This window comes from Platichthys flesus, chromosome 10 (assembly GCF_949316205.1).
Source record: "Platichthys flesus chromosome 10, fPlaFle2.1, whole genome shotgun sequence".
NCBI lineage: Eukaryota > Metazoa > Chordata > Actinopteri > Pleuronectiformes > Pleuronectidae > Platichthys > Platichthys flesus.
Genome location: NC_084954.1, coordinates 16,977,724 through 17,000,551, shown reverse-complemented (window position 1 = coordinate 17,000,551; position 22,828 = coordinate 16,977,724). Strand labels below are relative to the sequence as shown.

Here is a 22,828-nt window from a genome sequence, read left to right as displayed (position 1 = left end):
TCAAAATCCATGTACTATGGCGACACACTGACAATGCCTGTTTCATCTGCAGCATGGGGACAGTCAGACCAAGAAATCAGAGCTGCTTCTTCACCTCCTGTGTGTGTGGGTATGTGTGTGTGTGTGTGTGTGTGTGTGTCCAAGAGGCAATGAACAGGCACTGAAAAGAACACAGAATATGGAACAGAGAGAGGCAGAGCAATGGAGAGAGAGATTTCATCTCCTCTCTGCCTGTTTATACATATCTGCTAGAATGTAGGTCAGGCAGCCCCAGTCACTCTCAGAGCCTGGGAGAAGGAGATTGCCGTGCGTGTGTATGTCTGTGTGTGTGTTCACGCACAACACATGAATAAAGCATGTGTCTCTTTTGTAACATGTGCAAATTTGTGTGTGCCCCCTTGTCCTCATGTGCCGTATGTGTTTCTCTATATGATGGGTTTGACTTCTTTTGTGTGTGTGCCTGCGTGCTTGCGCACATGTGTATGTGAGGGTGTGTTTCTAAAATGCCTGTCATGTACAGTATGTGTCAAAGAATGTCACAGCGGACATCACAGCCTCCCTCTCTTAAGGCCTCATATGTAACTATATAATAGGGTTTCATTACAGTAATATGAGTCTGTGTGTGTGTGTGTTTGTGTGTGTGTGGGTAGGAGGGTGTGCCAGAGCAGCCAGTCTTTCCAGGCTATTTACGGTATGCTCTCTGGCTTTGATAGATATAGGAGCCCAGTAAAGCACAGGGACGGTCCCCTCTTTTTCTCCAAGGAATAGACTGTGAGAAATATCACTTCTCTTTCACTCTCTCTCTCATATCCACACACACACACAAACACACATACACACGTACACACACACACACACACTCACACACACACACACTTGTAGAATTGTCAGTAGAGAAGAAGAAAAGGAGACCGCAAGTGTGTTTGCTCTGTCTGTCACTGTCCTTGGTGCTGAAACAGACTAGCTCTGCAACTCCATGACTAGAATACCAACCACACACATACTGACACAAAGTACACACTCACACATGTTGTATTTCCTCGTTGTGCTGTATCTTTTTCTGCTTTTTATGTTGTCCCATCAGACTCTATTCATTTGTCATTTTCCCCTCTCCTTTTATTCTGAGACACACACGCACACTCACACACACACATACACACACGCACACACGCACACACACACACACGCACACACGCACACACACACATACACACACACCAGGGGAGTGTGGGCCGTGTCCTGATGAGGAGTCAGGGAGCTGTGATTTGTCATCAGCCTCCACATGAAGACCTTCATCAGAGGACAGACCCATCACATACACGCTGATTAGAATGACCAAGGGGCCATGGATTAGTGAGTGTGTGTGTGTGTGTGTGTGTGTGTGTGTGTGTGTGCGGTTTATATTTTATGAGGTAGAAGCAGGTGAAATTATTCCACAAATTGAGTTATAAACATAACACACACTGGGTTTTATTAAATAGATAGGTAGAGTAATGCCCCATTTTCCAGACAAAAGCCAGATGTAAGTGTTTCTTCGACAAGTGAGAAAAGGAGCTTTTTATAATCTGATACAGACAATATAACTCTTACCCATGTCCAAATTCATTTTCACTTTGCCGCACTTCTATACAATTGTGATTGTGACAAATGTGGCCAGAGGCTTGTTTGGTTTGACCATCCATCCATCCATCTGTCCATCCCTACATCCATCCATCCATCTGTCCATCTGTCCATCCCTACATCCATCCATCCATCTATCCATCCCTACATCCATCCATCCATCCATCCATCCATCCCTACATCCATCCATCCATCCATCCATCCATCCATCTATCCGTCTGTCCATCCATTGCATTCTTGTGACCACGATTTCTCAGGAACTTTTTGTGAGATGTACAAATACAGATCTTCAAACTTGTGACATTTTAAGGTCAATAAAGGTGTTGGGTCAACTTCACCACCATAACTTCACGTCATAATTCAGAAGTAGGGGGAATCTGTTTGAAACTATCCTGATTGTATAGAGCTGTAACGGTTGTTGAAGGCGCATGTGAAGCATCCAGCTTTAATAATGTCTAGCGTCTTTGCAGCAACCTCCCTATTTGAAGCATTGTCCACAGCATTTTGTGTTGAACGAACACACACAAGGAATTTGACTCTGTTTTGTGGTGCTTTATCTCAATGTGACAACAACAACAAAAATACACGCAACACCTTTATTCCCTCAAAGTCTCAACCACATGTATTATGTGAATCTGGATGGACGAGGATGTAAACTGCAGCTTCACAGTTTGGCGGAGGCTTGGAGCCACAGGATGGTAATTCTAGTAAATCACTGTAAATGCTTTCGGGCTGCACCAGCGACTTTAATCAAATACAAACCAAACCTCTGACGCCCTTTTTCAAAAAGCATGAAAGACGGCACATCTGTAGCTGTAACGTGTAAAATATACTTTGAGTGGGCCATTGTTTCACATTAGGGCTTCACGTTAACAGGCCTTTTCAAAGTTGTTTTCCACTGTCCCCTTGCAACTCTCACAGGCTGTTTCCAACTTTGCCTCGCTCATTATTCCCACTACAAAGGAAATGGACAGAAAAAATGTGTATGTGTGTGATGAAGGGGTAGAAAGAGAACCCCTGCTGGTTGAAAGTAAAGTCCGCTTGTGCTCTAAAACACCACCCGCGCTCCTTTTACATAACACACAACGGGCACCCTGAACACTCACTGTACGCCTGTGGTGGTGCGTGTCCTGAGGGACCAGCTATTGTTTTTATTTGAGCTACTTTGAGACAGATTGGGAATGACTGCTGAGCGTGTGTGTGTGTGTGTGTGTGTGTGTGTGCATGTGTGTGTGTGTGTGCGTGTGTGTGTGTGTGCGTGATGGGCCATCTGGTGTGCTCCCTATGGGGGCCTTCATTCTGTGTGATGGTCCCTATACACTATCGGCACCTCATCTGTTCTCTCCCATACATTTGCTTAATTAGCAGCAGCGGATGGAGAAAACAAAGACAGGCAGAGCACTCAGGCAGAGTCTGAATGCACATTTTCACTCACACTCCCTTTTTTTCCCCCAATGTGTCTTGTTCTCTTTCCGTGTGCGGTTATTTCACCTTTTTCTGTGACAAGGTGGGACATCGACCCCCTTAGCTCAACCCCTCCCCTGTCCCTCCCCTCTCCTCCAACTCAGCGAAGGATGGAGAGCTGAGGAGGGAAATCATGAAGGCAGGCACGGATCATTAGCTATATTTGTCCCCCACTTCCTGCAGAAGATGATAGATCTGGCTAATTACCCCATGTGGCCAAGCCTGTCGCACGCGGCAAGCGGCCGTTGTTATGCCGGAAATCGACGTTGGGTTTTTTGGCGTGTGCCGCATAGCTGATGGTATATGACTATTCATGAGCCCCGCAGTCAGAAGGAGAGGAGGAAATTTCCAATCCCGTCATGGCTGCGTGTGAATGTGATTGTTCTGCAAATGGTTTTTAATGATGTATGTTCACCGTCCTCTTTTTCTTCTGCCCTCTATGCAGAAAATGATCGTGGAGGAGATGTGGTGAGCCGTTTCCGTCCAGCTGAACTTCACTCGGTCCCAGTGGAAGCAGGGGTCTGGACCAAAGAGCTGCCTCAACCCCAAACCATTTCAGGTAGAGTCTCTTTCAACATGTGGTCACACCTAACTCATCAAAAGTCTAGCTTTATAATCGTCTTTGCTTGTCCTGATTCAGATTTGCATGTTAAATTAGCTTTTCATGAAGATTTATGAATTATTTATTTGATGGAATCAGTTTCAGAAAACACTGCATTTTGCACTTACAGGTAAATAATATGAATTTTAAAAGTCCATAGTTAAACATTAGAAACAGTAGAAACCAGTCCACTGACTGTAGAGGTCATCTGTTTGCAATCCTCTGAGGTTTGTACGAAACCTGCTCCACTACCCACAATTAAATCGAAGTCAAATCTGGACCCATCTGAACCGATTAGCATTTGAATCGTGACCCAACCAGACACCTGTGATTTAACACACATGCTACGGACAGTCTCGTGTCCGTGGTAAAGTATTTGTCAACTGTCGCAGCACCTGGGCTCCTCCACCTAGCATGCTGTTATCAGAGGCTAATACTTTTCGGCAGTTCTTACAAGCAGCGAAACCACTGAGAACACATCCACCACTGGCTTCCTTGGTCTCTATGTGATTCATTTTGATGATCTAGCTAGTCCGCTGTCAGTAGTGACAGTTATTTAAGTGGAAGGTCAAAGGTTGAGTCACAGGCTTTCACAATAAAACAAATCCTTGCAGCTGACAGGGCGTCCTTTAAGCTTATTTAGATGTTAAAACATACTGCACATTCATTTGAATTTATGATTTCTCTTGACAAAAACACACTTAGTTTCTGACCTCCAATAGCAATTACATGGATTCCAGTCCCTATGTAGTGAATGCAGTTTTCAAAGATACTGGGCAACACAGCTAAATCAAATCAACATTTATTTAGGGGGGCAAAAAGTGTCAAACAACCTCAGGTCCACTCAGGCTCTGTGACAATCCAGTCAGTTATAAATACACCTGAGTTTAATCCCTGCACTCTGACCTCACTGCGCCGGCTGATAAACACTCGTATTGTATTCACATCACAGCTTCTCACTCCTTAACGCTCTGGAGCCATCACCCACCAAAGCCGTTTACCATACTAGTTAGGAATCGCTCGCCAGATTTCACTCTCTCTTTATCACGCTCGCTCTCCGTCTCACTCTGATCGCCCCGCCCCCCCCCCCCCCCCTCTCTCTCTCTCTCGCTCTCAGCGCCCACTCAGATGCGATCTCTGCAGCCCTTCACACTAATTCAGATGCACTTAGCTCCGGTTTGGCACGCATGTTTACTGTCACTATGATGCATGGCGTAAATACGTGTTCGCAGTGAAATATGATAATGCCAGCGGAGTTTAGTTGGCTCCCCATTGCTACACTGTATGGAATACCAATGGGTGTGTGTGTGTGCGTAAGTGCGGGTGTGGTGGTGTGCGTGTGTGTGTGTGTGTGTGCGTGGAGGAGGAGGGGGGTGGGGTTGTTGGGCGCCATATGCTTGAAATGCATTCTCCCAAAACTTCAAGGTGAAAACAAAGGGAAACTGATAACGATGTGAATTGTTGTGACAGATGTCTAAGCCCCCCCTTCCCTCCTTCCACACCACCAAAATGATAAGAGCCCACACACGCACGCACAAAGTCACACACACGTGCAAAATGCTAGTTTTTATGTCTCAGTTCCTAACACAATAATCGCTGTATTTCTTATCGCGCTTCATTCAGGAATATCCTGATTCTTCTCTATCAAAGAGCGAGACCCCCCATCAATTTGTCGGTGTCTGGTGGCGCTCTCGAGTCCCTTCTAATCATAAAGACGCACTAATAACAACAACAACTGGCAATTTACATGTGATACTTGTACTGATGACTGTATGATCAATACGCACACACTCCCTCAAAAACACTCACACACACACACACACACACACACGGCTGCTTTTCCCCCCTCATGTGTGAACTGCATAAAAACTTTAGCTGCGTTCCACATTCAAATCACAACATGCATGTATTCTGCGAGGCCCTCTGTCGTCTGAGAGAATTCCACTTGGTGCTGATTTAAACACTTTGGTCTGCAGGCTTACTGTAGCAGATGAATTTGAAATCAGCCTGCACCTCATGCATGTGCACTTGTGTGTGTGTGTGTGTGTGTGTGTGTGTGTGTCCGTGTGTCCGTGTGTCCATGTGTGTGTTGAAAGTGACTGAAATCCTTATACAATATATGCTGCACAATATGGCAAGTGGATAAATAAAATCATGAATGCAAATTTTTGATATTTCTATCTTGCACATTTGGAGGTGCAGAATTGGAAACAGGAATGTGAGCTCCAAAAGTTTGTTTTTATGAAATCACCTGCTGGTTCGTTTTAAATATGACAACTGAACCCCAGTGGAGGTTGTTTGTGAATGAAATGTTGATTCACACAACTTTACCGAGTAGAAGGATGCTGTACGGGTCAAGGAAGAACTTGTTGACTTTATTGTGGATGTTGAAAGATCTGGCACATTAGTACTGATCATGTGAAATGTGCTGCAGTTTGAATGAATTGAAGGGGTCTGTTGGGCCTTGGCAGTGTTAAACACCGTCCTAGTTATTAAAGTTGCTGGTTGTGAGGTAAAAAACAAAAAAAAAAAAACACGGAGAATTTCTTATGAAGTTTGCATCATTGTATGTGTTTTGCTCGGCCAACCTCAACTTTTGGAGGCGGCATGAACATTACCGTGCGGCTATTCATCTGGGCCCGTAATGCCATTGATCCAGGGTCTAATTGAGACACAGACTGAGAAGGAGTGGGCCTCCTCCTAATCCTCAATAAGCAGGCTAACCTTCATTACAGCCGTGACATTTTCCCATGGGGCGCTGAGAGAGAGAGTGAGAGAGAGAGAGAGAGAGAGGGAGGGAGGGAGAATGAGAGATGGGGGGGTAGGCCGAATATGAAGGGCTCTCCAACATATGGCGAGCTGCAGAGGCGTGCAAGCTTCCCGGGTCCAACTCTCATGAGGAGCCTTGAGGGGAGGAAGAGGAGGCGACATGACTTACACTGCTGCCACCGTTATTGTTGCTGTTGTTTTATTCTGCTGCTGGATTCAGTTGTTGTTGACACTGTGTTCAGAACTCGCTTAAAACCGGGGCCCTCAGAGAGAGCCTGGCAGCTTCAGATAGGCTGTGTGTGTGTGTGTGTGCGTGTGTCACAAATTTTAGTCCACAATGGATATTTAATATTTCACCGATAACAGGGGAATCGTTTTGCGAACAGGTAGTCTTTTTGTTCTTTAACAACTTTTTGCAGCTTCATTTCTCAACCCGACTGGGATGTGAATGGCTGCTGTGGGAAAGATTTGCTTTTCCAACAAATGTGGAGGCTGACAGCAACACCACCTTCTACTGTATGAAGAGAGCTCCACCCAGAGAAAGTCAAAGTTTCTCTGGTGGTCATTATATATATATATATAATGATCATGGATATAGTGTTAAAAGTTATAGTTTACCGTTTTAACTGAATCGAGTCAAATCGAGCGTGCCCCGTCATCTCCTCTGGCTCTCCACACAAGTTTGTATGCGTGTGCATGTGTGTGTGTGTGTGTGTAAGTGTGTGTGTGTGCTTGCGTGTGTTGGTGTGTGGGTGTCAGCGCTAGAGACGAGCTGTATTATATGAATGAATGTGCAGCTATGGAGAAGATTTTACTCATTTAAGAAAAGTATTGATCACCATGTGATGATCAGTGTTATATTGCAAACAAATTATCGTTCAGCTGAGCATGAAAATCATGCAGAAGCTAATTCAGTTATAGTAATCAACCACTGTGTATATATGTGTGTTTGTGTGTGTGTCTCTGTGGACATTCCAAGCTTCCTCTCACACACCCACACAATATCCTCAGCCGCCCCCAAAATACTCCCGGTCGTTCCCTCCCTGCTCCACTAATAAGATTTACAAGGTATCCTTGCCTTTCATGATTTTATTTTTCTCCCGTTGAAACATTTATAGCCATTCATAAAGTAACACACCATTAGGGCTGAGGGGCTCTACAGTGCACTAAGTGTGGTGTTAATAAATCATGTTTAATAAAAAGAGACATCCAAACAGGACCACAGCCCCTGTCATATTCCGAATGCAGCATGTACGAATATTTAGGGACATCTGGAAATAACAGTGATGTCCCGAGGCGCTGGGGCTCCTCAACAATTTATGATGTGTTGGTAAGGGGATAGACCCACCTTTAGAAGGATGTGTAGGTCGGACATACATGAAGAAGAAGAAGACCTAGAAGTGGCTTATAATGCTTCCTGTGGCATGTAGAGAGCCTGAAAGGTTTGAATACTGAGGAGCATAAAGAATAAATGGAAACCTCACAGTTGATGTAGGATGATGTCATTTCTTCAATACATCTGTGAAATCTCTAAATTTCATGCAAACGGTGTGGAAAATGGATGAGATGGTCAGAGAGAGGGTTTTGCTGAAATAAACTGTAAAGTGCATACCTCCACCAGGCCCAAGGTCTCCATAAGAATCCACATTTAATTCGACTAGGGTGTTTATTACACACAGTCATTAATATTAGTCCCCTAACCATCAACATCTAGAATCTAGATCCATGAATTACTCTCTGAGACATAAATGGAAATGTTGTAGAGCGGCCACATGGCCCAGTTCAAGGCAGCAAGCAGGAAAGAAACAAAACTGCATATAAAGGACAACACTAATTCCGACAAAGCTGAATTTCTTTTTAGACTTTTTTGAATTAGAAATCTATAAAATAAAAAACAATTACAAGGATGGATAAGGTTAAAGTGTGTTCATCAATGTAAAGTGGCCATGCCTCCCATTGGGACTGTTCACCAGTCTGAGGGAATACACCCCAAACTTCTTCCTCTTAGTTTTATGTACCATCTAAAACCGTAGCAGTAACTGTAGAGGACGTGTGTGAGGTCATTGATAATCTCATACGCCTTTTTAACGACTATTCAGAGTCTTAATATAGATTTTTCTTTTTCATTGGGGAGATCAGTTTTTCATCAATGCATTCATGTCAAATCCACAGGGGGTGTGTATCGGTGAAAAAGCATCTGAAGCGATGATTTTCCTTTGTATTTAAATTCCTCACATCATTCACACAAACACCGTCAGTCACTCCTTCACCTGCACGACATGTCGCGTCTAAGCGTTGCAACATCAGGTGTGAAACTCCTGTTCGACAAGGAGGAAGAGAAAAGCACTTTGAAGCTGAAGGAATCCGAACCCGAATGAAAGACCCATTTTTTGCGGTGCTGTGTGTTGTGTGTTGTGTGTTGTGTGTTGAACAGCTTGTTTGTTGCTTCTCTGCAGATGGAGCTGGATGCAGACGATAAGCGCCATCGAACACGCTCCAAAGGTAACCGCATGGATTCCCACACACATACACACTCACACACAGGTTACAATGCCGTTCAGGGTGACCTTCACTTCCCCAACTCAAACACACATGCACAGACACACACGTTCACTGTACACACAACTGCACAAATCGCAGACCGTGACACTCGAGTTGCCTTTTCTCGCTGCTCTCGCGTTCTCTATCGCTCTCTTGTTTTTTCTCCTATAATCACAGTGCATGTTTTTAGGAGCTCTATTCAACAGTGAAATACCCCCAACAGTGACTTATAGTATCATCCAACAAAAGCATACTTTTTAAAGAACAGGTAACTTTGGGTTTTACCTGACAAACCAGTGACAGAAACCAGTCACTGAACAGGTGACCAGTTCTCTGTAGCAGTCAGTGCCTCCAGTCTGTGGACTGAGTTGAACGTGTCTTCTTTCACCTCCTCAAATAAACAACATCTGTCAGGAACTGGATCAGCTCACGAGTCAAAATCTTTTATTTCACAATAATTGACTGACACAGTCGTTAACCAGCGTGAATGGTGCTGATTTCCATCATGGCAGCAACATTTATAGAACTACTTGCAAGAGGTATTCAAAGTAAAGTCACTTTTGTTTTGTCACTGCAAGGCTTTATATCGGCCTGAGAACTTTTATTTTGAAAAGTTGTGAACTTGGGTCTGAAAAAGTTGACAATGAATATATGGAAAAAAAACAGCAGTTAAGTTAAGAGTGTAATTGTAATTGTATATATATAACCACAAATGTGAACAGTAATAAAGCAAATTCTGTTTAATCTTTTTTTTTTGAAGCATTGAATCTTCACTGCAGATAAACCAGGTAGGATGAACTCAAAGATTTCTAACTTTACTCTGCACCATAGACCAAAAAAAGCTCCTCACACAACATCCAGCACACAAACTGAAATTGAAAAGTGACATTATATTATTAACCTGGTTGAAGAGGACTCAAAAGTGACAAGGATTAATTCTGAAGTATATCTCTGGAGTCCAGAACTAGAGAAGAGTCCATTACAAAACGGCAGGTTTAGAACGGGCACTGCAGTAGTGACAGTAAAAACAGCCGCCCCACCTCCTCCCAGGAAACTATGACAAACCTTGAAAAGGCCTGGCAAACCGTTAGACTCCCTCAGCACCCCCCCCCCCCCCCCCCCCGCGCTAGGTTTAGAGAACTCGAAAAGAGGTGTCCATCAGAGAAATGTCTTGATCCATATTTCATCACCTCTAACTTCAGAAATTCTGTAACATCTTTGACCAAACGAGGAGGGGGGGGGGGTGACTATTGTTCCTACATGGTGTGGAGCAGGCACCCTGTCTGAGGGCTGCGACCACAAGGCCCCGGTTTGATTGAGTTACAGCCGTCCTCTGCTTGTCGGCCGGCAAGGGAGGGAGAGAGGGGGAGTGGAGGATTTGGCACTCTGGTGGTCTTTTATAACCCTGTCCTAAATCACTCCGTCTTCACTCATTCATTTCTCCCTCTGTGTCAGAATCCTCCAGAGTGTACGCAGAACACTTCTTTGCTAAGAGTTGAGGGCGCGATGCATACATTTTATGCTCATAATTCAAAGCCTAAAATCAAAATGGGTGACAAAAATAAGTATAGATCATGAGCAGTGATTTCAAACATGTCTGTGTAAGCTCTCCCTCTCTCACGATGGAAAAAAAAAAAATGTATTACTTATCCCAAAGACTGTATTGCTGAAATATTTCTTACGTCTGAAGATCCAAATCCCAATCTTCATCTTGGTGGGGGTCAATTATGTTTATATGAGTTATTTTAACTATTTCACTTGACAGGCCATTGAATAAAAATACATTTTTTATCAACAAAACATCAAAACAGCATAAGAACACGAATCACTGATTTAAACTCCTAAGAATTATAAAACACGGTAGAACCAATTTTTATCAAATGTGACAGCACAGAATATCTCACTTCAGATTTGTCTCTTTAAAATCATCCAACTGCTTTTACTTTACTTTATTTCCATTCAAAACTCTGATACATCAATACTCCGGATATCTGTTTTGAAAATATAACAGTGAGGTATTATATTGCACCAAACTGACTTATACATATATAGAAATTCTTATTTTCTTATTTTCTTTTTCACCAATCTTAATTCTTACCACAGTCAATAATGTATCTAAAAGCATTTATATAGCATTTTCCAGACCCTGAAAAAACTGAACTGATCTACTGCCTTATGTATTTAATATATTTCTGAAGTTTTAAATGAAGACAAATGAATAATCACATTTTCAGTTGATATCTTCACCCAAACACAAAATATTTTACTGAGGGTTAAGGACGGAGGACATGGAACCCTTTACAGATTGTTTATTTTTTTTTCTTTGTGAGATGTGGGAGTATGGGCTAAACAAATCAAATAACATTTGATTTAACCTTTTCATTTTTATACTATGTTAAACCTGCACAGACGGGTTCATATATGTGTTGTACAAAGAAGCTGTGGACGTAGCATGTTCTAGTCTGTCGTGTTTCATAATCATTCTCTCTCTCTCTCTCCCTCTCTCTCTCTCAGTGCCTGTGGATCCGGCGTTAACAGAGCTTTTCAGGTCAGTGGAATTGAAGGGCTGCACTGCACCGACACACACACACACACACACGTACACAAACTCACGCGTGTCTCTGTGTCGTCACTGACCTTGTTCGTGACGAAGCCGCTGCGTCTCCTGTACTGTCTGATCGCTTCCTTCACATCAGCAGCAACTCACTGTTTTGCCCTCAGATTTCACCTCCTCCTCTTTTATTTGTTTCCTCCATCACAAAGCCATAGTTGAGGTTATTTCGCGTTCACTGCATCCCTCCCTCATAGTGCGAATATCTCACTTTGTCTCCCTCGCTTTCTGTGGATGTCTTCAATGTCACAAATGATGTTAACAACGTCAGAGAAACACCAAAACTCTTCCTCCCCTCTAGATAATACGTTTCCCCCATATGAAATATTAAACAAGAGGGTTTTCTCCTCTTTTAATGTTCCAACTAGCCGAGCTACATAATTCTGTTTTTGTCTCGTATGCTTGATGATATTTAGCATGATAGCCAATTATCAGTTCATTACCCATGCAGCACAACTCCTTCTCTCGTTCTACGCCCACAGCTTTAAAGTTCCTGTTGGGTGAATTGAGTGGGTGGAAGGTAGAACACAACTTTATTTCAAATTCAATGCTTTTCTTTGACACTGGGAAAGTTTCTGCCCACTATATTTTCAACAGCTATTGGCTTTTTTGTTATAATCGCTATGAAATGAATGTTAATACATAGTAGTGTAGTTGTCATTTAATTGCTGTCACGTGGGCCTTTCTGCACAATATAATGTAACATTTCGCTTAGAGCCATGTGAAAAGAAGGACATGTTTTCATACAGGGTACTGGCTCAATATGATGGTTTGGCCTGAATCAGATTAGCCATCCATTATCTACCGCTTGTCCTTTTGTCAGGGTCGGGGGTGCTGGGGCTGGAGCCAAACGCAGTCGATATTGGGGGGAGAGGGGTGGGGTTCAACCTGTCAGGTCGCCAGTGAATCGCAGGGCTGACTTATAGAGACAAACAACCATTCACACTCCCATTCGCTCCTGTGGGTTTAGAGGGAGGGTGTTTTCACACGTGAAAGTCTGGACAAAGGTCCACACCAAGGTTCATTCCTTTGTTTCATTGTAAAGTTTGATGTAACGACATACGTGTGTCCTGTCATCGTCACCTATGTGGACTTCATCTTTTCTATAACTGACAATGATTGCTTTGTAGACAGGCATGTATCTGGCGTGTTGTTAAGATGGCAACGTTTTTGATTAAGTGCATAGAAACTTATCATGTTTGGTCGAAAAAAAAAAAATTCACACTCACGATCTGTACCACGGACAAGGGGCAGCTCTTTTGGTCGGATAAAAGGTTGGTCTGCTTGTATGGACTGTGATGTGAGGAATCTTCAGAGCCTTTTATTTTAGTTTGGATTAAACCAAAAAAGTCTGAAATGTAGGACAAAACAAGGTTACTTTGAAACCACCTGGAGACAAGCCCTGCAGGCGCAGGAAGAACATGCAAACTCCCAAGAGAAAGGCCCTGGTGGAGCCGGGGTAAGAACCCACTTGTTGTGAGGCGACTGTGTTAGTTTGGAATTCAGTGCAAGGAGCAGCGTCTCTTTTGAGCGTTTGCTTCAAAAGTAGTTTTTAGCATTTGGCAGCGAAGCTGAACCCAGCTGTAAAACAAAATAACCTGCAATGTTGTTATCCTGCATCGGTCCAACTCCTTTTTTTTTTCTAAGTGCAGTGATTTGACTGTCAATATGAGGGGAAAAAAATGTATCTCAACAAAAAAATTGCTTTATCAGCCATTCAAATGCACCAGCCACTCAGAGCCGTCACATTGGCCCGACTGATGCTTGCACGTGGTAACATCTTATTGACTTATGTTGCACAATGTGCTGCGCAGTCTCTGGGGAGTCTCTGCTGTGCAGCCCAGAGGATCTAACCTAAGTTCATTAATGCTCGCAGGTCTGTCCGCTTGTCCACACGAGTTCCATTTGTGCCAGTGAAGTTTACCATGCACACCGAGGCTGGAGCAAATGTCCAGGATGTTTTTACTAGTATATATGTGTATATATACATATATATACATTTTTTTCTTTCTAATTATTTCCACTATCATTTGTAGTTTGTTGAGTATAATGTGCTCGGGGATTCGAGGGTGGCTGTTTCATTGTCCTCTACTCGTCTTTGCAAGTCGTTTCTACCGCAGTAATGTGTGAATTTCATTTTGTCCTTGGCCGTGTGTTCAGGGCTGGTTGCAGTGACGATAAGCGTTCCTGCCTACCTATATATCAATAAATAATATTCCACCTGGAAGATTACTGTGTAGCCTTTAGCTGATTTTCATAGATAGTACAAGGTGTACTCTCCCTCCTCTCTCTCCGCTCCGATTTCATTCATTCCCTACTTTCGCCATTTTCTATCATTTTCTCCTCCCTCTCTCACTTTTCCCCTCTCATCCTCTCTTTCTCTCCCTCACCCTGCTGCTGCCTGCAGATAGTAATTAATCAGGGGATCGATGTGAAGCCTATCTCCAGGCCGAGGCGTCTATAATGTCGATAATGCTGCTCGATGGCCTCTCTCCCCGGAGAGCTGATAGTCTTCAGGACAAACACGCTTGACTTTGCATGGAGCGGCTCGGCCTGGGTCACAGAGGCTGCTGCTGCTACGCTTGTGTGTGTGTGTGTGTGTGTGTGTGTGTGTTTGTGCGTATGCATGCTTGTAAATATGTGCGTACCCTTCTTGTCTACAGCCATGTAAAACTGCACTCACATACAGAACCTGCACACACACACACACACACACACACACACACACATGAATGGGCTCAGAGTGAGGTGTATTGATAAGTGTCAGGTGAGTGAGAGCAAATTACAGAGAGCGACTGGAACTGAGGGGATGCAAACTAACTAACTGCAGGGTTTTTAAATACTCACACGCATCACATGTAACAAGGCTGTGACTGAGAAGAGATCAGGGTAAAGACCTGGGATCACTAGAGCCTGACTGATATGGATTTTTAGGGGCTGATACCGATATTGGGGCGGTAAAGCTCAACTGCATCGACCGATATAATATCTGAAAAGAAATTGTGAAAATGTGGCAATGATTCCTTTATTATAAATAAAAAGAAACACTAAAAGAAACAGATTTGACATAAAACACTGTAAAAAAATCTGCTAATCCCTATATTGATCGAGCTCTAGTGATCACAGGCGATCATATGGTCCCACAACACAACCAGTGGGATCAACTGGAAGTTATGGACCCTCTTCCTCCATCATTACAAATCAATAAACTGGGAACATTAATCTGGAGTTTTTCAATTGCTACAGTCTTTAAACCTGACTTTCCTGGTTAGTTGTATCCGGACTTATTGAGGTTAATTATTCATGATTGGACATATCTTCAAATTTGAAAAACAATGCACTACAGAAAATATTCAGTCAGTTTTATCAATAACAAACTACAAAACATTTTGTCTCCGCAATCAGTCATGATGAGCGTGAGATCTGTTCAGTGTTAACTGAGCTACTGAGACCCAGATCACCCAAAATGCCTGTTGATGCCAGGTATGAACAGGACCATAGTAATATAGACTTACAGGACCACTGCTGTAATCGAGGTGGATAGTGATGGAGAGACAATATGGATTCCAAAAATTTAGGTTGGAAAGAACGTTTGAGATTTTGTTTACGGTGTGTGTTAAATTGCAACTGCCATACGGTCTGTGTAATGCATCCACCAGGCAGCAGCGAATATGAAAGATGCGGAAGGTGTTTCTTCAAGAGGAGGCTGGACTGTGCGAGACAGAGACTCACGGCATAAGCAGTCACCCTCCACATCTCAATTGTCATTTGCATATTTACAGTCTGCCATGCAAATCATGTTTATTGGTGCGTATACAGTATAAGCTCAATAGGGGAGGATAGCTTCGTGCCAGAGATTCTATAGCAGGGACTCTGAAATAATAAATTGCCCCCAACACCCCCATTTCTGAAAATAAATGGCTCATCCTGGAGTAATCCAATTTCAAAAAGACGTCTTATGTAACTAGGACAGGACGAGCTTTTACTAATTATGGTGTTAATGCAGAGTGAAAAATAATCCAGCTCATTTAAAAAAAAAAACAGCGACGATTTGCGAAGATACTTTTGTGTTGTTGTGCGGCTCATACCGCTTCACATGATAAACCAGAGCTTAATCCATCAGTATGCAAAAGGTGATGGATGTCTGGCTTACAGGAGTAAGGTATTTGTTCACTTGAATGCAGGTATCAGAAAAAAAATAAGCTATCAATATGTAAAGATTTTCAAGGTAGATGTCTCGATGCCTTGGGTGCACTCGCAGAGGTAAACTGTTCACTCCCTTATTTGCATAAATAAAAAAAAGAAAGAAAAAAAAGAAGAAGAAGAAATCCAAGGAAACAAAATCCAGATTTGCACGATTTCACCTTGAGCACATAGATTTCATTGTCAGATCCGTGCGCCCCGGACCTGAGGTGTTGAGAACAGTTAAGTTGGGTGGATAACTGCTAAAGCCCCTCATTTTTCCCCTGTCAGATTCCCGCCTCCGCACAAGAGACATACGGTTGTCCTCTGTCGCGAGCCGGCTGAACGAGGCCGGCGTTGTGCTGCCCCGGCTTTAATTGCCGGTGTCAGAGCTGAAACATGGCCGAACAGGAAATGATCAAGTTAATGAAACCTTTTAATTATTCAACATAATTGTGGAGCGTGATTAGCGTGTCGGAGAATCCCTGGCCTGGATGTTCACAAGAGGTGTCTCGCTCTCAAACACTCACAACCACACACGCACGCGCGCTCTCTCTCTCTCTGGGTCTCTCTCTCTCCTTCCCTTTGTCTCACCCACATGTGAACACTTGCTTTCCCATAGTGCTCTCCCCTCATCCTTATTACCCACCATTCTCCACAGCGATACAACGAGCGGGATCAGTCTCCGTTATAATTACTCGCCCTTGTCTCCTCGGGGTCGTTACTCCTCCAACCTCAGCCTGTATGCCCACTGGCCCGAGCCCCTGCAGCCATTCTGCACATCACTCCGGGGCTGACAGGCACTGGCATATTGATCTTGAGAGGTGGAGAGCACGAGAATGAAAAGAGCCCCCTCCTGCACTCCACTGCCTCTGTCTCTTTGTCTAGCGCCGCACACATACCCACACATACCCACACATACCCACACATACCCACACATACCCACACATACCCGCACATTTGCCTACTGCGCACGTCATGATTAAAGACGACTAAAACAAACACAGGGATATCAGTTCATCGGCACGTCTGAGGCTCCTTCCTATCGCATTCGCTGGCTTTGGTCGCTCCCTCTCCTCCTTCCTCCACTCTCCTTCCCGCCCCCTTTTTAGTTCCCCTTTCCTTTCCTAACACCCTGTCCCTTTCTTGCTCCCTCTCTCTCTCTCTCTCTCTCTGTCGGCTGTCTCTGGCAGAGCTAATTCCCTCTTCAGATGGCGCAGCTCTCATTTGCATACTTATCAAAGTGTTTGGACTACCCGACAGAAGCTGTAGGAAGGTGGGGTCATTAATATGTTAATTACACCCCCCCCCCCGACCCCCCAACCGACGCCCCCTCATCTTTAGACGGAAGCGCACCATCCATATCCTCCACCTCTCTCTCCGCTTCACATGCTGCCTTTGAATGTCTGAATACCCTCAGAGGCCCTGCAAATGCTGTTAGACTCTGTAGCCAACCACATATGGGGGTAAGGGTAGTTTCACACTGTTTGCACGTGTGTTTATGTGTGTGGTTGTGTGTGTGTGTGTGTGTGTGTGTTTGTGTGTGCTACAAATAGTTACGTGTGTGGTCATGGATTAGGGCCATGTACACAGTTCATAGCCATATTATGATCACGTTGCACAACTGACCATTCGCTTCACTTCTTTTCAGAATAGTATATTGTCCGGCCACTGCCTGATCAGCTGTTACCAAGGCAAGGCGGACCTCTCAAGCCTCACATTGGTCTCACGCTTGTCGAGAGCAACTAAATTTAGCATTTTGCAAGACCGGAAACAGGTAAACAAACAAACTTGGAAGAGTTGATCACAAATGAAATTCTGACATAAGCTTTAAAATTCTGCAAAGTTAATGCTACTTCTCAAGTTAAGGAGAAAATGATTAACTTCCTAAATTTGTATTTGCAAAAACTTGACCATTATTGAAATTTCTTCCTCGTCTCATAGCCCATATGATTTCTGATGCTACTGATTGGTTTCATCTGTATTTTTAAGCTTTCGGAAGACATGCATAAAAGTACGGACTGAAGGTTCAGTTCCATTTGCATGTTTGTATCGAACATGTAGCCTTTAATCAGAATACTGTACAGCTTAGTGCTAGTGAAGGTGACTTGACAATAACTGTCGCTTAATGTTGCAGGAGAGCAACGTCCCTTTAATTCACATTTATCTGCTAAGGAACAAAGGTTAATGGGTCAGTGGGGTTGGCTGTTATAAAGAGGCTTGGCTGGCAGTGTATTGTAGATTAGTGGCTGTTGATACATGTTTCTGATTTAACAAGCAACTGTGGCTTTGACATTAATTGAAAATGGAATGCCCCGAATTGATGCCTTTGACCAAGCTTTTGTGTCATGGTCTGCTGTTAACTTTGAGTTTAACCTTCCTATTTGGAAATTACTAAATCGACATAATTCTGACATTCATGTTGGCAATGAGAGGTAAGAGGTTTGTGGAATGAAAGAGAGCGATGAGAATAAATCAACGTTTTTTTCTGTAGAACATAAATGTAACCAGGGAATTCAAGTGTTTTCTAAAGTAGGTTTCAATAATTCAACCAGTGAAGGAAGAGGAGCGTTTACAACGCTGTAAGTCACGAGTTTTGATTTCCGCTTTTCGAGGACTCTGACAGGAATTCCAACAACTACATCGCTGAATATGATAGAAATAAGTAGGTTTTCTTTCAGCCTCTTGCTTTCACCTCTGTTGTTGTCTCACTTCTTCATGTCGCTGCCTCTGCAGGTACAGCAAGGAGAGGCTTTCTGCATTAGTATTATGTGTGTTGGACAGAATCAATGTAGAAAGGCTGCAGTTTATGTCGCATAGATATTTTTTACAACAGGAGACCATCAACACTAGCTTTGATTACCCCATTGTGGATATATTTCTTTTTCGCCCATTTGAGTAAAAACACATTTATATTTATTTGCCCCAGAACTGTGAATTAACAACTATGATAAACCCACTTGGTTTTGTCGAGGAATGGTCATATTCATCATCTCTTTAGATGTCCTTTCTTCTAATGTCTCCATGCCGGCAACAGCCAATGGCTGGAGGCATTATGTTTTCAGGTTGTTTGTGTGTCCATACCATTCTTGTTTCAAGAATGTTTCAAATCGTTCACGGGGACTAATTGGTAGATTTTAGATTTTGGCGATCAAAGGAAAAAGGTAACTGGGATCCCAGACTTGGTTTGGTGTTGGTCTTCGTGGTGTTATTGTGACACACCAGCACACAAGCATAAATGTTCACAACGGTGTAGGTCAATGACTGTAGACTATGACATAGGCTCAGTAGGATAGATGCAGGACAGAGGCAGGGCAGAGCAGTGTGAAAGAGTAGAGCAGGGTTGATAATGGAAAAGCAAAAGAATGGTTTGAAAAAAGTATCAAAAGAAAAAAAAGTGTGGAGGGATGGAAACAGATGTAAAGGAAAAGACAGAGATCAGACAAGACTAGGGTGAGATGAGGAGACTCCTCACATTGTTGTTAGCAACAGTATAGGCTTCGCAAATCGCCCTGGTGGTACCACTAAATACATATTTTCCATGTGCCAAACTGAAAGGGTGTTCACTTCAACCCACACAGGGCAGACTTTATAATTACTCTCACTCTGAATGCAATTTCCTGGTGGTAATGATTGACAGATTGTATCCATGGTGTCGGGGGGCCAGCCACGCCCCTCCTGACTACGGCAGAAATTAGAGAACAGCAGGAGCTAAATTACACCTTAGCCGAGACCTCTGGCAAGAGGGCAGGGAGGGAAGCATGATGAATGAGAGAAGGATCAGAGCAGAAAGGTAGAGGGTGAGGCGCGTGGGAGCATGGAGATGATTGGAGGAATAGCTCGGAAATACATTTGTAGCCGCACACAAGCACACGCAGAGCCTAGGAGACACACACACACACACACACACACACACACACACACACACACACTCATACACTAAGGTAATGGGTCTGCAGTACCATAGGAGTGCAAAGGGAGAGACACTTAAATGCCATCTCTACAGCTGGGATGCTATTTACTCCATCATAACCCCCCCCACACACACACACACACACACACGGCCATCTCCACCCTCTCCATGTCATGCTCTCAAAGCACTCAGCCTGATATGAGAGCAGCAAGCAACCAGCAGAGTGGCACAATGAGTCTCAGGGCATCGACACAGGAGGAGCTCCACAACAACAGGAAGGGGGCAAGAGGACCAACACATCATTGGCTTGTGCACATTGTGAAGCAAATAGTAAATGATGGACAACAATCGACTCTGGACACATTAGAGATGAGTGTGAGAATTTCATGTCGTGATTACAGTGACCAAACTGATCAGTATTTTTAAATTGCACTGAACAGAAACAATGATGAGACATTGAAAGCTAATAATAATTTGTAGCTGGTGTTGTTGAATTAACATTTCACTCACAGACACTGCCTTGTGGACATGTACCATAAACTGTACAGATGGACATTTACAATTCCTCTGAATAATTTGAAGCCAGCGTCTGCACAGTAGTGCTCGGAGGACGGAGTATGAGATCCAGTAGATATACGCACTTGACAAAATGCGTTTCAGTCTCAGGGGTCAATCTTGATGTTTCACCCCATTTGTATAACATTAACCAACTAATTAAAACAAAACTTAATGGTAAAATTGACACTCTGACAATCCTTACCCTGATAAGGACTACCTACTACCTGGAGTTTGTTAAAAACTTATTTAACGTGCACTTGACTTTTTGAATTGTTATATGCCCCATCCACTAACATGGAGCAGGCGGCATTTGATGATCTATTCTGTAACCAACCACCGGGTGGGGATCTGGATTGGCCTTTGGGGCACTGTCATGTCGTCCATCCTTATCTAAATTGTCTGTGACATGTATCAGCTACTACTTTCTAGTCAGGTTGATGCTGACCACGCATAGTCACTGACGTTGTGATGTAGGGACCGCTCTGGTGCATCGACAGACATCTGCACAAATCTGTTGTTTGAATTGTTGAGGTAAATTTCCTCATCCCCCCCGATGCACAAATTTAGATGGCTCTGACCCTCACATACTTGTTGATGCAGGAGAGTACAACACTGGTGCCTTATATAAATACAAATGAGTACAAGGAGGGTGACAGTACTTACAATGAGCCCAACGACTGACAGAAATACAGTGGAGGCTTGTTTGGAGGTCTACAGTTTTTTTTTCCCGCTGGAGCATTTTTCCAATTAATTCCACAACTGTCGGACTTTATGTGATAAAATATGTTGATTGGGTGAATAAACCAGGTAATGACGCAAACCGCAGCAGAAAAAACATGGAGTATTTTCACAACCTACATCATGAAGACACAAACTCATGAGCGCCATGATTCTGCGGATGAAACTTCTCTTTGATACATTCACTGTTGCTATGGTTCGAGTAACTTTGCTAAAAAAAAAACTGACTCGTGACTTACTGCCGCAGACAGGATGGGGAAATTGTCAATAAGTCAGATAAATAGAAAGTTCTGACTTGTCCTTTTACTTTGACATCTTTCTTTGTAGTATAATACAGTATAGTGTTTACTGTCTATTCTGAAACAGTGAAAATATCTTGACAAAATAAAATGATTAGGCTTATTACAAATGACTGACAGTTTTTCATTTGCGTGCATTTTCATGTTTCAATAGAATAATACAATAACTTAGTTTTTAACGTGTATAAGAAGATATCGTTTGCACTCACTTGAATGAAACTTGACTTGCTTGTATACAACCCCTGTGTCACGCACCATGGAAATGATGCAGATATTAGCGCTAAACTGATGACCTCAAAATAGCATGACACACACCTATATGTTGTAGCGTCTATTGGATTATTGTTTTAAGTTTTGTTGTTTGTTGTTTGGGTTTGGTCTATTTAATGTTGTAGGATTCCAAATCCTTGATCCATCAATTACTTTTGACGTGATAATCCCGGGTCCAATTTGATAGTAAGCCTATGCAATGAGACTGAATTTGTAAGTTAAATAAGCCCTGAAGAACTTAATTTTTTAATATTAATATTTGGCTTCTCTGCACCTACAAAATGCTCTACAAGGGCGGTGCTGGCTGCTGATGCTAAACTACTTGTGGCCGTCGTCTGATGGTCCATTAAGTGTTTGAGGCTAAGACAGATGGTCTCCTGTAGGCTTACCTCTGTCTGGGTAAAGTGCTGCCAGGCTGACTTCGAGGGCCCTCGACTGGAGCAGAGCCTTCAGAGCAGGCTCTTCACCTGGAGAGAGAGGGGAGCGAGGCAAAGGGCAACGCACTGACACACAAGTTCGCACGCACACTCACACCCACGTTGTCGCTCTTAATCCGCGCCAACACAAATATAGACACACCAACCACACACACGCACGCAGGCACCTCCGAAGCCCTCACACACGCAACCTACTTCACATGTAGAGCAGCATTCCCAGCTGAGTGCCGCTCTCCAACCTGGCAATTTCAGCGGAAACAGAATCCCTCTAAAGTACACCGGGCATCATGCTGGTTTCACTGCAGGGAGGGTTGAATGGCAGAATGGCCTCAACACAGCCTCACCACGATCAGATTCGTCTATTTCAATGGCGCTCTATCATTTGCAGACACGTGTGCACATACAAACGGAGCTAGATGGCAGATTTTTGCTTCCTGCAGCACTGTTGGGTTGTTATCGCCGTTTATTCAGTGCAGGGCAAATTGAAGGTGGACACACTCCCAGGGAGTGATGAAACACAAAGACACACATGCTCTGATTCGATTCATACATAAAAAATAAAAAAAAACTATGTACAAGCTCATACACACAGCTCCATCTGAAAGTGATGTTTTGGGTGACATTTAGTTTCTAGGTTGCACAAGATGCTCCTATAAATGAATCATGAGTAAATCTGTGAGGTGTGAATAATAGATGGGGGGAGAGGTAAAAAAAACAAAGGAGTGCTGTTATTATTTGTTAATAAGACACTCTGGAGCATCACTAACTAGATCTCATTACCACAATACACCCAGGCATGCGTACGCACAGACACCCACAGCCATG

At 43.4% G+C, this 22,828-nt stretch overlaps 1 protein-coding gene across 1 annotated transcript in view; it reads left to right on the top strand.

Moving 5' to 3' along the window:
- The window catches only part of myt1lb (myelin transcription factor 1-like, b), a 102,914-nt gene that overhangs the window by 27,977 nt on the left and 52,109 nt on the right, over positions 1-22,828 (top strand). Inside the window, exons 2-4 of the mRNA XM_062398143.1 lie at positions 3,530-3,643; positions 8,911-8,956; positions 11,510-11,543. Coding sequence (XP_062254127.1) covers positions 8,911-8,956; positions 11,510-11,543 — 80 coding nt within the window. The 5' untranslated portion in view covers positions 3,530-3,643. The remainder of the gene's footprint in view (positions 1-3,529; positions 3,644-8,910; positions 8,957-11,509; positions 11,544-22,828) is intronic.